The sequence below is a fragment of the Monodon monoceros genome, unplaced genomic scaffold (genome assembly GCF_005190385.1).
Source record: "Monodon monoceros isolate NGI ecotype Baffin Bay Population unplaced genomic scaffold, NGI_Narwhal_1 Super_Scaffold_5, whole genome shotgun sequence".
Lineage (NCBI taxonomy): Eukaryota > Metazoa > Chordata > Mammalia > Artiodactyla > Monodontidae > Monodon > Monodon monoceros.
In genome coordinates this window covers 82,036,093-82,053,750 of record NW_021703782.1, presented here as the reverse complement: position 1 = coordinate 82,053,750, position 17,658 = coordinate 82,036,093, and the positions used below count along the sequence as shown (strand labels likewise).

Here is a 17,658-nt window from a genome sequence, read left to right as displayed (position 1 = left end):
GAAATCCATCTTTAGCATTTACATCTAGCCATAGTAAATTCTCAACAAACATCAGCTGGTTCTGCTATTGCTATTATCATTTCTGAGTCTTAAGTCTTGCCCAAGGTCACAGCTAACAAATGGAAGACCCACGACTCCTGACAAGTGATGTTCTCTAACCACTACACACCAGTTTTTCAGCAGGATCTCACCATATGTCACTTGGTGGTAGTGAGTAGGGGGCTTAAAACAGTGTAGGCAATGTCCCTGAAATGCAACCTAACGAGCACATACCAAGGAGTGAGCATGAGATGGGAAAAGCAGACCTACAGTTCTTAGGCCAGCCTGTTTCCAGAAGTCTCTTTTAAGAGCCTCTCATTATGCTATGGAAAAATTAAGGGATTTCGGCAATTTTAACAACATACAACTTCTGACTTGGGCACTGACTCTAACCTAAGGTCTGCCTCCTCTATACTGCCACTCTTGCTAGGGGAAAGAACTCTCCCCTACACCTTCTCTTTAGCTGCAAGAGTGATTTGAAGTAGTTTACAAAGGTGCAGCAGTGTACAACTCTGCAGCCACATCCATTCAAGCATTTATTGTGTACCTACTGTGTGTCAGGAACTGTGCTGGATACAATAAATAATATTAACAAAGTTGTGATGTTTAATTTTATGTGTCAACTTGACTGGGCCCCAGGGTGCCTAGATTAAATATTATTTCTGGATGTATCTGTGAGGGTGTCTCTGGATGACATTAGCATTAAATCAGTGGACTGAATAAATGCCCTCTCCAATGTGGATGGCATCATCCAATCCACTGAGGGCCTGAATAGACCAAGAGGTGAACGAAGGGAGAATTAGCTCTCTGCCTGACTGGTGAGCTGGGACCTTGGTCTTCTCCTGGTTCTCAGGCCTTTGGACTCAGACGGGGACTTATATATCAGCTCCCCTGATTCTCAGGCCTTCAGCCTCAGATTGGAACCACACCACCAGTCTTTCTGGGCCTCCAGCTTGCGGACTGCAGATTGTGGAACTTCTCAGTGTCCATAATTGAGTGAGCCAATTCCTTACAATCTCTTTCTCTCCAAATATATATCCTGTTGGTTCTGTTTCTCTGGAGAACTCTGACTAATACAAAGGTCTAATAAGTGGACACAGTACCTAGCAAGAGCAGAAACTAAAAAACTCAGGAAAAAAGACATAGGCCCAAGAACTCCAGTCAGAAGAACAAAGAGGAAGAAACAAAACAGGGGAAAAGCCATATGCACTCCTCTTTGTATATATTACCCAGGTTTTAATGAAAAGATGCAATACTGATCATTTTTCTTTGTTCAACATTAATAAAAGTAGCTTTTATGGCAAGATGCAAGAGCTCTTATCAACAGGCTGAACAAAACAATTTTAGAATTTAAAATCCTGTTATTATCTGTTAAAATGTGTTTAAATTATGTCCCAGAAAGCTTATATTAAACACTGAAAGCATGAGGAATCATAAGCAAGGGGGTTTTTTTGAATTTTCTTTTTTTATACAGCAGATTCTTATTAATATCTCTTTTATATGTATTACTGTATACATATCAATCCCAATCTCCCAATTCAAACCACCAGCACGCCCCTCCCCCCACTTTCCCCCCTTGCTGTCCATACTTTTGTTCTCTACATCTGTGTCTCTATTTCTGCCTTGCAAACTGGTTCATCTGTACCATTTTTCTAGATTCCACACGCATGCGTTAATATGCAATATTTGATTTTCTCTTTCTGACTTACTTCACTCTGTATGACAGTCTCTAGGTCCATCCACGTATCTGCAAATGGCACAATTTCATTCCCTTTTATGGCTGAGTAATATTCCACAGTATATATGTACCACATCTTCTTCATCCATTCGTCTGTTGATGGGCATTTAGGTTGTTTCCATGTCCTGGCTATTGTAAATAGTGCTGCAATGAACATTGGGGTGCATGTGTCTTTTTGAATTACGGTTTTCTCTGGGTATATGCCCAGTAGTGGGATTGCTGGGTCATATGGTAATTCTATTTTTAGTTTTTTAAGGAACCTCCATACAGTTCTCCATAGTGGCTGTATCAATTTACATTCCCACCAACAGTGCAAAAGGTTTCTCTCTTCTCCACACCCTCCCCAGCACTTGTTGTTTGTAGATTTTCTGATGAGGCCCATTCTAACTGGTATGAGGTGATACCTCATTGTAGTTTTGATTTGCATTTCTCTAATAATTAGTGATGTTGAGCAGCTTTTCATATTTCTCTTGGCCATCTGTATGTCTTCCTTGGAGAAATGTCTATTTAGGTCTTCTGCCCATTTTTTGATTGTGTTGTTTGTTTTTTCAATATTGAGCTGCATGAGCTGTTTATATATTTTGGAGATTAATCCTTTGTCCATTGATTCGTTTGCAAATATTTTCTCCCATTCTGAGGGTTGTCTTTTTGTCTTGTTTATACTTTCCTTTGCTGTGCAAAAGCTTCTAAGTTTCATTAGGTCCCATCTGTTTATTTTTGTTTTTATTTCCATTACTCTGGGAGGTGGGTCAAAAAATATATTGCCACAATTTATGTCAAAGAGTGTTCTTCCTATGTTTTCCTCTAAGAGTTTTATAGTGTCTGGTCTTACATTTAGGTTTTTAATCCATTTTGATTTTATTTTTGTGTATGGTATTAGGGAATGTTCTAATTTCATTCTTTTACATGTAGCTGTCCAGTTTTCCCAGCACCACTTATTGAAGAGACTACCTTTTCTCCATTGTATATCCTTGCCTCCTTTGTCATAGATTAGTTGACCACAGGTGCATGGGTTTATCTCTGGGCTTTCTATCCTGTTCCATTGATCTATATTTCTGTTGTTATACCAGTACCATATTGTCTTGATTACCGTAGCTTTGTAGTCTGAAGCCATGGAGTCTGATTCCTCCAGCTCCATTTTTGTCCCTCAAGATTGCTCTGGCTATTTGGGGTCTTTTGTGTCTCCATATAAATTTTAAGATTTTTTTGTTCTAGTTCTATAAAAAATGCCATTGTTAATTTGATAGGGATTACATTGAATCTGTAGATTACTTTGGGTAGTATAGTCATTTTGACAATGTTGATTCTTCCCATCTAAGAACATGGTATATCTCTCCATCTGTTTGTATCATCTTTCATTTCTTTCATCAGTGTCTTATAGTTTTCTAGATACAGGTCTTTTGTCTCCCTAGGTAGGTTTATTCCTAGGGATTTTATTCTTTTTGTTGCAATGGTGAATATGACTGATTCCCTAATTTCTCTTTCTGATCTTTCGTTGTTAGTGTATAGGAATTCAAGAGATTTCTGTGCATTAATTTTGTATCCTGCAACTTTACCAAATGCATTGATTAGCTCTAGTAGTTTTTTTGGTGGCATCTTTAGGATTATCTACGTATAGTATCATGTCATCTGCAAACAGTGACAGTTTTACTTCTTTTCCATTTGTATTCCTTTTATTTCTTTTTCTTCTCTGATTGCCCTGGCTAGGACTTCCAAAACTATGTTGAATAATAGTGGTGAGAGTGGACATCCTTGTCTTGTTCCTGATCTTAAAGGAAACGCTTTCAGCTTTTCACCATTGAGAATGATGTTGGCTGTGGGTTTCTTGTATACGGGCTTTATTATGTTTTTCTGTCTTGTTTTGTTTTTAATTTTATTTATTTATTTTAATTTTTGGCCGCATTGGGTCTTTGTTGCTGCGCACAGGCTAAGCGACGAGCGGAGGCTATTCTTCATTGCGGTGCCCAGGCTTCTCATCAGGTGGATTCTCTTCTCACAGAGCACAGGCTCTAGGCGTGCGGGCTTCAGTAGTTGTGGCACTCAGGCTCAGTAGTTGTGGCTCACGGGCTCTAGAGCGCAGGCTCAGTAGTTGTGGTACATGGGCTTAGTTGCTCCACGGCATGTGGGACCTTCCCAGAGCACGGCTCAAACCCATGTCCCCTGCACTGGCAGGCAGATTCTTAAACAATGAGCCACCAGGGAAGCCCAGCCTTTATTATGTTGATGTAGATTCCCTCTATGCCCACATTCTGGAGAGTTTTTATCATAAATGGATGTTGAATTTTGTCAAAAGCTTTTCCTGCATTTATTGAGATGATCATATGGTTTTTATTTTTCAATTTGTTAATATGGTGTATCACATTGATTAATTTGCATACATTGAAGAATCCTTGCATCCCTGGGATCAATCCCACTTGATCATGGCGTATGATCCTTTTTTTAAAAAATAGACCTTTATTGGAGTATAATTGCTTCACAATACCATGTTAGTTTCTGTTGCACAGCAAAGCAAATCAGCCATATACATACACATGTCCCCATATCCCCTCCCTCTTGAGCCTCTCTCCCATCCTCCCTATCCCACCCCTCTAGGTCATCGCAAAGCACCGAGATGACCTCCCTGTGCTGTGCTGCTGCTTCCCACTAGCTATCTATTTTACATTCAGTAGTGTATATATGTCGATGCTACTCTCACTTCACTCCAGCTTCACCCTCCCACCCCATGTCATCAAATTCATTCTCTATGTCTACCTCTTTACTCCTGCCCTGCAACTAGGTTCACCAGTACCATTTTTTTTTTTTTAGATTCCATATATATATGTTTGCATACGGTATTTGTTTTCCTCTTTCTGACTTACTTCATTCTGTATGACAGATTCTAGGTCCATCCACCTCACTACAAATAACTCAATTTCATTTGTTTTTATGGCTGAGTAATATTCCATTGTATATATGTGCCACCTCTTCTTTATCCATTCATCTGTTGATGGACATTTAGGTTGGTTCCATGCCCTGGCTATTGGAAATACTGCTGCAATGAACATTGGGGTACATGTCTCTTTTTGAATTAAGGTTTTCTCAGGGTATATGCCCAGTAGTGGGATTGCTGGGTCGTATGGTAGCTCTACTTTTAGATTTTTAAGGAACCTCCATACTGTTTTCCATAGTGGTTGTATCAATTTACATTCCCACCAATAATGTAGGAGGGTCCCCTTTTCACCACACCCTTTCCAGCATTTATTATTTCTAGCTTTTTGATACTGGCCATTCTAACTGGCGTGAGGTGATACCTCATTGTAGTTTTGATTTACATTTCTCTATTAATTAGTGATGTTGTGCATCTTTTCATGTGCCTCTTGGCCATCTGTATGTCTTCCTTGGTGAAATGTCTATTTAGGTCTTCCGCCCATTTTTTTACTGGATTGTTTTTTTTTTTTTTGATATTGACCTCCTTTGTCTGTTGTTTCATTAATCCTTTGTCTGTTGTTTCATTTGCAAATATTTTCTCCCATTCTGATGGTTGTCTTTTCATTTTGTTTATAGCTTCCTTTGCTGTGCAAAAGCTTCTAAGTTTCATTTGGTCCCATTTGTTTATTTTGTTTTTATTTCCATTACTCTAGGAGGTGGGTCAAAAAAGATCTTGCTGTGGTTTATGTCAAAGAGTGCTTTTCCTATGTTTTCCTCTAAAAGTTTTAAAGTGCTCATCTTACATTTCAGTCTTTAATCCATTTTCAGTTTATTTTTCTGTATGGTGTTAGGGAGTGTTCTAATTTCATTCTTTTACATGTAGCTGTCCAGTTTCCCCGGAACACCACTTATTGAAGAGACTACCTTTTCTCCATTGTATATCCTTGCCTCCTTTGTCATGGATTAGTTGACCACAGGTGCATGGGTTTATCTCTGGGCATTCTATCCTGTACCATTGATCTATATTTCTGTTTTTGTGCCAGTACCATACTGTCTTAATTACTGTAGCTTTGTAGTATAGTTTGAAGTCAGGGAGCCTGATTCCTCCACCTCCATTTTTCTTTCTCAAGATTGCTTTGGCTATTCAAGGTCTTTTGTGTTTGCATATGAACTGTAAGGTTTTTTGTTCTAATTCTGTGAAGCATGCCACTGGCAGTTTGATAAGGATTGCACTGAATCTGTAGATTGCTTTGAGTAATATAGTCATTTTCACAATATTGATTCTTCCAATCCAAGAACATGGTATATTTCTCCAACTGTTTATGTCATCTTTAATTTCTTTCATTAGTGTTTTATAGTTTTCTAAGTACAAGTCTTCCACCTCTCCAGGCAGGTTTATTCCTAGGTATTTTATTCTTTTTGTTGCAACGGTAAATGGGAGTGTTTCTTTAATTTCTCTTTCTGATTTTTCATTGTTGGTGTATAGGAATGCCAGAGATTTCTGTGCATTAATTTTGCATCCTGCAACCTTATGGTGTATGATTCTTTTAATGTGTTGTTGGATTCTGTTTGCTAATATTTTGTTGAGGATTTTTGCATGTATATTCATCAGTGATAGTGGTCTGTAATTTTCTTTTTTTGTAGTATCTTTGTCTGGTTTTGGTATCAGGGTGATCATGGCCTCATAGAATGGGTTTGGGAGTGTTCCTTCCTCTGAAATTTTGTGGAAGAGTTTGAGAAGGATGGGTGTTAGCTCTTCTCTAAATGTTTGATAGAATTCACCTGTGAAGCCTTCTGGTCCTGGACTTTTGTTTGTTGGAAGATTTTTAATCCCAGTTTCAATTTCATTATTGTGATTGGTCTGTTCATGTTTTCTATTTCTTGCTGGTTCAGTCTTGGAAGGTTATACCTTTCTAAGAATTTGTCCATTTCTTCCAGGTTGTCCATTTTATTGGCATAGAGTTGCCTGTAGTAGTCTCTTATGATGCTTTGTATTTCTGCGGTGTCTGTTGTAACTTCTCCTTTTTCATTTCCTATTTTATTTATTTGAGTCCTCTCCCTCTTTTTCTTGATGAGTCTGGCTAAAGGTTCATCAAATTTGTTTATCTTCTCAAAGAACCAACTTTTAGTTTTATTGATCTTTGCTATTGTTTTCTTTGTTTCTGTTTCATTTATTTCTGCTCTGGTCTTTATGATTTCTTTCTTCTACTAACTTTGGGTTTTGTTTGTTCTTTCTCTAGTTCCTTTAGGTGTAAGGTTAGATCGTTTATTTGAGATTTTTCTTGTTTCTTGAGGTAGGATTGTATTGCTATAAACTTCCCTTTTACAACTGCTTTTGCTGCATCCCACAGGTTTTGGATCATCGTACTTTTGTTGTCATTTGTCTTTAGGTATGTTTTTATTTCCTCTTTGATTTCTTCAGTGATTTCTTGGTTATTTAGTAATGTATTGTTTAGCCACTATGTGTTTGTATTTTTTATGCTTTTTTCCCTGTAACTGATTTCTAATCTCAAAGCATTGTGGTCCTAAAATATGCTCAATATGATTTCAATTTTCTTAAATTTACCGAGGCTTGATCTGTGACCCAAGATGTGATCTATCCTGGAGAATGTTCAGTGTGCACTTGAGAAGAAAGTGTAATCTGCTGTTTTTGGATGGAATGGCCTATAAATATCAATTAAATCTATCTGGTCTATTGTGTCATTTAAAGCTTGTGTTTCCTTATTAATTCTCTGTCTGGATGATCTGTCCATTGGTGTAAGTGAGGTGTTAAACTCCCCCACTATGACTGTGTTACTGTCGATTTCCTCTTTTATAGCTTTTAGCAGTTGCCTTATGTACTGAGATTTATAACTGTTATATCTTCTTCTTGGATTGATCCCTACTACAATTATGTAGTGTCCTTCCTTGTCTCTTGTAAAATTCTTTATTTTAAAGTCTATTTTATCTGATATGAGTATTGCTACTCCAGCTTTCTTTTGATTTCCATTTGCATGGAACATCTTTTTCCATCCCATCACTTTCAGTCTGTATATGTCCCTAGGTCTGAAGTGGGTCTCTTGTAAACAGCATATATATGGCTCTTGTTTTGGTAGCCATTCAGCAAGCCAGTGTCTTTTGGCTGGAGCATTTGATCCATTCATGTTTAAGGTAATTATCAATATGTATGTTCCTATTACCATTTTCTTAATTGTTATGGGTTTGTTTTTGTAGGTCCTTCTCTTCTCTTGTGTTTCCCACTTAGAGAAGTTCCTTTAGCATTTGGTGTAGAGCTGGTTTGGTGGTGCTGAATTCTCTTAGCTTTTGCTTGTCTGTAAAGCTTTTGATTTCTCCATTGAATCTGAATGAGATCCTTGCTAGGTAGAGTAATCTTGGTTGTAGGTTCTTCCCTTTCAACACATTAAATATATTGTGCTACTCCCTTCTGGCTTGTAGAGTTCCTGCTGAGAAATCACCTGTTAACCTTATGGGAGTCCCCTTGTATGTTATTTGTCATTTTTCCCTTGTTGCTTTTAATAATTTTTCTTTGTCTTTAATTTTTGTCAGTTTGATTACTATGTGTCTCGGCATGTTTCTCCTTGGGTTTATCCTGCCTGGGACTCTCTGCGTTTCCTGGACTTGGGTGGCTATTTCCATGTTAGGGAAGTTTTCCACTGTAATCTCTTCAAATATTTTCTCAGGTCCTTTCTCTCTCTCTTCTCCTTCTGAGACCTCTATAATGTGAATGTTGGTGCACTTCATGTTGTCCCAGAGATCTCTTAGGCTGTATTCATTTCTTTTCATTCTTTTCTCTTTATTCTGTTCCATGGCATTGAATTCCACCATTCTGTCTTCCAGGTCATTTATCCATTCTTCTGCTTCAGTTATTCTGCCACTAATTCCTTCTATTTTATTTTTCATTTCAGTTATTGTATTGTTCATCTCATTTGTTTGTTCTTTAATTCTTCTAGGTGTTTGTTCTTTAATTCTTCTAGCTCTTTGTTAAACATTTATTGCATCTTCTCGATCTTTGCCTGTATTCTTTTTCTGAGGTCCTGGATCATCTTCACTATCATTATTCTGAATTCTTTTTCTGGAAGGTTGCCTAGCTCCAGTTCATTTAGTTGTTTTTCTGGGGTTTTATCTTGTTCCTTCATCTGGTACATAGTCCTCTGCCTTTCATTTTGTCTGTCTTTCTGTGAATGTGGTTTTCATCCACAGGCAGGATTGTAGTTCTTGATTCTGCTGTCTGCCCTCTGGTGGATGAGGCTATCTAAGAGGCATGTGCAAGCTTCCTGATGGGTGGGACTGGTGGTGGGTAGAGCTGGGTGTTGCTCTGGTGGGCAAAGCTCAGTAAAACTTTAATCTGACTGTCTGCTGATGGGTGGGGCTGAGTTCCCTCCCTGTTGGTTGTTTGGCCTGAGGTGACCCAGCACTGGAGGCTACAGGCTCTTCGGTGGGGCAAATGGCAGACTTTGGGAGGGCTCATGCCAAGGAGTACTTCCCAGAACTTCTGCTGCCAGTGTCCTTGCCCTCACAGTGAGCCACAGCCACCCCCCACCTCTGAAGGAGACCCTCCAACACTAGGAGGTAGGTCTGGTTCAGTCTCCTGTGGGGTCACTGCTCCTTCTCCCTGGGTCCTGATACACACACTACTTTGTGTGTGCCCTCCAAGAGTGGAGTCTGTTTCTCCCAGTCCTGTAGAAGTCCTGCAATCAAATCCCACTAGCCTTCAAAGTCTGATTCTCTGGGAATTCCTCCTCCCGTTGCTAGACCCCCCAGGTTGGGAAGCCTGACGTGGGGCTCAGAACCTTCACTCCAGTGGGTGGACTTCTGTGGTATAACTGTTCTCCAGTTTGTAAGTCACCCACCCAGCGGTTATGGGATTTGATTTTATTGTGATTGCACCCCTCCTACCATCTCATTGTGGCTTCTCCTTTGTCTTTGGACATGGGGTATCTTTTTTGGTGAGTTCCAGTGTCTTCCCGTCGATGACTGTTCAGCAGTTAGTTGTGATTCATGTGTTCTCGCAGGAGGGAGTGAGCACACGTCCTTCTACTCTGACATCTTGAACCAATCTCCTCATAAGCAAGGTTTTTAAATGAATCGAAAGATGCTGCTAAAGCATCCGGCAGAGTAGTGTTTAGTGGGCATGTGAGGTCATTGTTCTTAAACTGGCACGAACCTAAGTCTAACTTGAACAGATTTATAAGCTTGTAAGAAGGCAGGGGAGTCAAAGGAAGGTTCGCTCAGCAGCAGGATCAAATCACACTATAAGCCCTTAGGCAGTTTGCTCCTACAAAGCAAGCAACTTGTCTTTAAACATCCTTATATCCCTAGCACCTAGCCTAGTGCCTAGCACAAAGTAAGCACTGGATAAATGACTACCGATCTAAACTAACTTTTATTTTCCTTTCTTGCTTTGCCACAAGGTAAGAATACAAGGGATTCCAGACAGATCATGAGAAGATTCTCTAGCTGGTCAAAAGGTCAAAAAGGCTTCATAATCTTAGAGTTGCAGGGAAAGACTTTCAAAGAATGAACAGCAGAATCATAAAGACAAATATAAATATGAAATGAAAATTTTAAACTTCTTTATATCAGAAAATATAAACAAAATGAAAATTAAAATGACACTAGGATAACTTTTTTAAAATACAGAACTCTTTTTATTAATCTATATAAACTAAAAGTAATCATCTCTAAGGTAAATACTATTAAGTGATTTAGTACTTAAAAGAGAAATTAAAACACCTATGTGTTTGTATAACAGAATATTTCTATAAGGAAGTTTAAGAATTAACAGATGTTGCAACTGGTATTCTAGAATGGAAGGAAGACATTTTTTCATTATATTATATATCTTATAAAATGTTTCAGTTGCTTACTATGGGCATATATCACTCTTCTAAAAAATGTATCAAAATGGTACCTACATCATAGGTTCTCATGAGAGTTTATGAGTTATGTAAACTTATATATATATATATATATATATAAAATATTTAGAATAGTCAATGGATATAAAATGCTCAGCACAGTAAGCAATATTTTAAGGACACAAATAGTATATTATATATAGTGTATACACATGTCTTCCCAAATCAACACAAGGGAAAAAGAAAATACTGAAAATGAACAAAGAATATGAAATATTAATTCACAAAAAATGGTCAATAAGTTTATGGCACATTTCCAATTTCCCTAGTAATCAAATGCAAATAAAAAAGCTTTTTCCCTTTCAGATTTATATAATTTTAAAGGACTGACAAAATCCACTACCAAGAGGTTGAAAGGAGACAAGCAGCCTGATACACTGCTCTTAGTGAGAATGTTAATCTGTACACGAACATCTCATTGGCCCAACAATTCCACGTCAAAGAATTTAACCTAAGGAAATATAAGACAGTTGGAAGAAGGGAACAGCCCCAGTTTTCCCCATACAGGATGCCTGAAACACCAACAAAAACCTGCAATCTTTGTGGCATGAAGAACCAAAGCCACTGGAAAGTGAGAGAGAAAATCCCAGAAAGGAGAGAGGGAGCACAGAGTCCCAGATTCTGTGGCTGACCTCTGAACCAAGCACTCATGAGGCACACTCCAAGTAGCCCAGCTAAGACTAAAAGAAATGATATTTGTGTTTCTACCCCCAACGGGAAAAACAGAGTCTGCAGTGTAAGTTCAGCCAATTTAACTGTTTCAAAAATGACAATACTCAGAGGAACATAATTCAAACACTCGAAAACATATCATTCACAATGTGTAGGATATATTCAAAATAAATATGAAAAAAAACACAAGAAAATATAATGCATTCTCAAATGAAAAGGCAATCAACAGAGATGATCCCTAAGATGTCCCAGACGTTGAAATTGGCAAAGATTTTTAAAGCAGCAATATCTATGCTCAAGGAAAATATTCTTGTAATGAATGAAAAGACAGGAAATCTCAGATAAATAGAAACTATAAATTCTTAATAAAATATCTGAAATTAAAGACTCACTGGATGGGCAGAATGGAGATGACAGAAGAAAGGATTAGTGGCCCTTGAGATAGGTCAATAAAACTTATATAACATGAAGAATAGGAAGAAGTAAAAGTTCACGAGGGCTTGGTATACACCATGTACACCAACACCTTCTTTTAAGGAAAGAAGCCCACATTAGTTACTATCATTTTTGAGAAGGTTTAGGGAGAAGGAGGGCAGTCAGACACATCACCACCTATTTTTTAACTTAATTTTTATTTTATATTAGAATATAGTTGATGTACAATTTTGTGTCAGTTTCAGGTGTACAGCAAAGTGATTCAGTTATACGTATACATATATCCATTCTTTTTCAGATTCTTCTCCCATGTAGGTTATTACCGAATAGAGTTCCCTGTGCTATACAGTAGGTCCATGCTGATTATCTATTTTATATATAGTAGTTACACTTGCCTGACTATTGTTACATGAGCAACCATGGAGGGGTGGGCACAAGGTTAGCTAAGTGACTTCAAAGGTGGCTAGTGTGAATAAATAGTGGATTGTAAAGTCCCTTTTGACCAAGAACAACCTTTTTGGCTGGTCAACAGTACACTCCCCAACCCTTCCTCCTTTACTTAAACTTTCTACTTCTTTTAATGAAAATAAACATGATAGTTAATAGTTTTCAAAAAGGCTTCATATTCAAGCTCCCTTTCTGATTTTAATTCTCATTACAATATCATAAGAAAGGGTGGGAAATATGCCTTCTCTTTTCAGATGGATAATACAAAAACATGCCTGAAGTTATAGGGTTACTAGAAGTAACTGACTATCCTATGCTTTTATTCCTGATCTGTTCCCTTTCCTACCTTTAAAATCCAAAATGGTGGGTACAGTTAGAATAAGATTATGAGTTTAAAAAATTCTAGTTCCTTCTTTGTCTCATCTCAAATCCTTAGTAAGGGACCATCTTGTGAACAATATTCTGAAGCCAGATTATAACTTAATCACGGAAAATAAACAAAAAAAAAGAATTGAGGGAATTCCCTGGCGGTCCAGTGGTTAGGACTGTGTGCTTTCACTGCCTAGGGTGCGGGTTCAATCCCTGGTCAGGGAACTAAGACCCCTTAAGCCAGGTGGTGCAGCCAAAAAAAAAGAGAAGAAGAAGAAGAATTGAATGTAACACATTTCATTTCCATTCCTTTTTTTTTTTAAACAACAAAATCACAACTAAAACAGCATTTGAAAAGCAAAGATATTCACACTTGGTTTGAGGTTCCCCTTTCTAGTCCATCACTAACCCTGATCTACCCTGAGGCATTTTCACATTCTATTAGAGCCAGTCTGCCCCCGTAATTCAAGAAAAGAAGCATGGAAGGTACAAATAAGAGCGCTTCATCTGACAAAAAAGAATCAGTGGGCTGTCAACCCAAATTTCTTGTGGGGTTCAAGGTGTTTTAATAAGCTTTTTAATTTGAAAAATGTGGAATTACAAAACATGACAAATGTAAAATTTTGAAAAGAGATTTGATTTCCTTACCTGAAATTGACATGCACATTTCAAACCATCTCCATCTTCTTTACAGACTCCTCCATATTTACACGATGATTCATCACAAACTCTTATATCAGATTCTCTCACATTTAATTCTGTAAAAGAGGAAACACTGTTTCATATATATTTGTCTTTTTTATCCAAAGGTACATATATAAATAAAAGAAAAAATCTTTACACCTCGTTCACAAGTATAATAATAAGACACAACACACAAAAAACAAGTTCTACTGGACACAAAATGTTCAAGATTTTGCAAAGAGAGTCCTACATAATAATATGCCTAAAGGTATATAAAAGCAAAGAAAAATAAAACTCAAAATTTCAGGATTTCATATAATTCCCAAAGATAAATCCAAAGAATCTTTATATTTTTCCTGCCAAGAGCTTAAGACAGTCTTCTTACTATTGTCTTAACATTTTAGATTATTTTTCTAGTGTTTAAGTTACTTTTAAGGATAAAAAATAATAACTAAAAAGAATCTTGATTCTTCTGGTACCCAAAATAAGTTTTGGATGATCATTATTCACTCTAGAACAAATAAACAGTTTTAATTACAAAAGAATTATGAAGTAAGCTTGAATCTCATACAACAGGTACATATGGAGCATTTACATGCAAAGAAAGATTCAAAATCTTTCTCAACTTAAATTTTTTAAATGACTGATTTAATTTTACTACCACAGGATGCAGAGCCTATCAATAATACTAGTATTCTGTGGTCATTCTGTGCCTGTTCCAAAACTGTCAGTCTTATTCTGGAACTATCAAAATAATCTCTCTAGGAAACCTAATAAACTGCTTCCAGGTTAATGCTAAGTAAAGCACCCAATCACATGGAATTGGGTGAAAACCACTACAAAGACAATTTTCATATCCTCCCTTCTGGGAATGAGAGCGATAACAACAAATGCACTTATACAAACAGTAAACAAATGGTTGCTTAAAAATTCATCCCAGTATAGAGGTGAACTCATGAGTCTGGGAGCAGAGAGGCCTAAGTTAGCTTCTGACCCTGTGGCTCAATAGCTGAGAGACTCTGGAAAGAGCACAAGATCTCATGCAGCTCTAGATGGAGACAAGGTCTTGGCAAACAGATCTCAGCGAGCTTTTCTCCAGCAATCCTTCATCCCTGGTTGTTTTCTACTTCTAGACTTCAAATCAGGACTCGGTGGACTGAGTCAAGGACACTCTACTTCTCTATCTAGTGACATCTGTCCTGGTTGACCATCATTTCCTCTCTCTGCCCCACTTGGCCTCAGTGCTCTGCAATGTGTCTCAAGTCTCCTCCTCCTAGTTGACCCTCCAACGAGCTGGCAGTCAAGTACCTAAATACACAAGGAGCTGATAGTCACAGTACTTATTTGAGAAACCACTCTGCGCCAAGCACTGCACTAAAGTAAGCATATGTCTATGTAACTATTGGTTACAAAAATTTTTCCTTCTTTTCCTTAAATGGATCTCAGGTGCACAAAATTGGATTGCTCTAAAGTTAAAGCTATGTGTAAAATAAAAAAAAAAAAAAAAGAGTAGAAATGAAAACTACAGGAAACTAATGCAGCTGTTTTGTTGCTCTCTCTGTTTCTCTCACTATTCAAGGCACAAATGACCATCTTTCTATTCTTTCATCCTGGCTCTGGAGGCTTTATGTTCTCGGTTTTCCTCATCTCCCACTTTTTGCTTGTTCTTCTCTTCCCCACTTAACCTCTTGCATTAGCTCCTGAGGCTCAATCTTAAGTGTGGGGGGTGCTTTTTTCAATCTGCCTACATTCCTACTGGGAACCTGCACAAGGTCCGGGTTCCAGTTACTGTCTAATGTACATTTTAAAACCCAAAGAAGATAACTATACATTAATAAAGAACTGCTCTGGAAAAGAAGATAAGAATGCATAATATCTTTGCTCAACCACAGGCTTCATCAATTTAAGGGACCACAGAAATAAAAACAATTGCACAATTTGAGAAATAAAATTTAGTGTATTTCTCTTATTTCTTTTCTTTGTAGCCTTAAAGTTCACACTGGGTTCCAATACAATCACACATACCAAACAAGAATAAAGTTTTTATTTTGTCCATGGGTCAAGATCATGCTCTGAGTTAAGACTTGCTATCCTGGCTTGAGATTCTTTTGAGTTGCAATGTTTTACCTGTTGCATTTTAAAAGCACAAGATTGCAATCTGGAGCCTAAACCCTCCCTGCCACTAAGATTCTCACATCTCTGTGAGAGTTGTTCAAGCATCTGTTTGCATGAGGGACGAAGGAACATTTTTAGAGAATAATCATCCTTACTAAAGTGAGGCAGAAAAGCTCAGCCTGATAAACAAAGCCTTGGTTGGAAAGGAGGAGTGATCCCAAGCACAGGGTGGTATCTCATCCGGACTGCCCCAAAGGGTCATCATGACGGAGACAGAGAGGCTAACAATGAGAAACTAAAGAATGCCTTTCACTAAAAACTCTGAAGCACCCAAACAATCCCACTCCTGGGCAAATAACCTGGAGAAACCATAATTCAAAAAGATACATGCACCCCAATGTTCACTGCAGCACTATTTACAATAGCCAGGACATGGAAGCAACCTAAATGTCCATCAACAGAGGAATGGAAAAAGAAGATGTGGTACATATATACAATGGAATATTACTCAGCCATAAAAAAAGAACAGAAATAATGCCATTTGCATGGGTGGACCTAGAGATTGTCACACTGAGTGAAGTAAGTCAGACACAGAAAGACAAATATCATATGATATCGCTTATATGTGGAAACTAAAAAAAAAAGGGCACAAATGAACTTATTTACAAAACAGAAGTAGAGTCACGAATGTAGAAAACAAACATATGGTTACATGGGGATGGGGGGAGGGATAAATTGGGAGATTGGGATTGACATATACACACTACTATATATAAAATAGACAACTAATAAGAACCTGTTGTATATAGTACAGGGAACTCTACTCAATACTCTCGTAAGGGCCTATATAGGAAAAGAATGTAAAAAAAAAAAGTGGATACATGTATAACTAATTCACTTTGCTGTACACCTGAAACTAACACAACATTGTAAATCAACTATACTTCAATAAAAATTAAAAACAAAAACAAACTAAAAAAAGCTCTGAGGCAACAAGACACAAAGAGCTCCACTTTGATACCCACATGACAAGATATAAGAGGGGTAGAAAAGGGGCTAGGACACCTCACCATCCCTGGCTCAGCACACCTGGGCAGGCCAGCACAAAGCCAAGGAGATAGTGGTGTCAGGCTCCAAGGTACACCTCTGATATCTAGGGGCAGGTACCAATGCGCAACTTCAGGGGCAGCTAACATCACAAGAAAAACAAGACATGCTGTGTGGCAGCGGCCAGAATACATTAGTGAGCCTACATGGTACACCCCTGGGTAACTCCAAAAATAAACTTGGCAAGGAGGCATTCTGTGGGAGCTAGAGGTCCTACATTAACAGGTAAGAGTGAAAAGTCATAAAATTCTGATTATACTGGTTACTTGTCAGTTTTATTTTACACCTATCCTGCTAACAAATCCATGCTATTTTCATGTGTGTTAATGTGGTAAATGTGATTATGTAGTTAGTTGATCAGGAAGCAATTATGTATCTCCTATGTATCTAATATTATGCTAAGAATTTGGGATACACTGGAAAGAACATAACAGGGAGCTTATGATCTTGCTAACATATGGAACAATAAGTGATTAATTCAATATAAATATAGTCTATAATAAGGCGGAAATTGTGTTGTACAGACTATGTTTGCTCTAGGAGTTTCAAGAAGTAGGAAATAAAAATAGATTTGAAGTGTAGGATGCAGTGTCAAAGATGGCAAGACTTTCACTGACCTTGAAAAATTAGTAAGACTTTTTCTGATTATAAAACTAATATAGATGGGATCATTACACAAAATTTAGAAATGGCATTGTTTTAATTGCCCACAACATGTGGTAATATTAAAAGAGAGAGAAAAGAATGTTCTTATCTGTGAACAACGTGAGTGAAAGCAGAGACACAAATAATTTAATAGTACGCATAAATATTAATTATCAGTGGTTCCCAAACCATGTTCCTTAGGAAAACTCGTGTCCTAGACTATAATGTACCTTCATTAAAATCAAGTAGAATTTCAGTTACTCATTTGAAAAAGAAAAGCTTCAACGGAGAGAATTTTCTCATTTTAAGTGAGTTTTTTTTCACTTAGATTTCTTAAACCCTCACTATGTGAGATTACTTCCTTGCTAGCTGTCAACAAAACCAATGTTCAACAAATAAGTAAAGAATATTAATAGAAAAATTCCAACAGTGTTTTATTTTTTTTAATGTATCTTTTTTTTTTTTGGCTGCATTGGGTCTTTGCTACTGCACACAGGCTTTCTCTAGTTGCGGTGAGCGGGGGTTACCCTTTGTTGCGGTGCGTGGGCTTCTCACTGTGGTGGCTTCTCTTGTTGCAGAGCA

At 37.6% G+C, this 17,658-nt stretch overlaps 1 protein-coding gene across 2 annotated transcripts in view; it reads right to left on the bottom strand.

Annotated features, from left to right (window-relative positions):
• The window catches only part of TMEFF1 (transmembrane protein with EGF like and two follistatin like domains 1), a 148,159-nt gene that overhangs the window by 54,058 nt on the left and 76,443 nt on the right, over positions 1-17,658 (bottom strand). For both annotated transcript variants that reach the window (XM_029203775.1, XM_029203768.1), the window contains one exon: positions 13,174-13,283. In XM_029203775.1, coding sequence (XP_029059608.1) covers positions 13,174-13,283 — 110 coding nt within the window. The remainder of the gene's footprint in view (positions 1-13,173; positions 13,284-17,658) is intronic.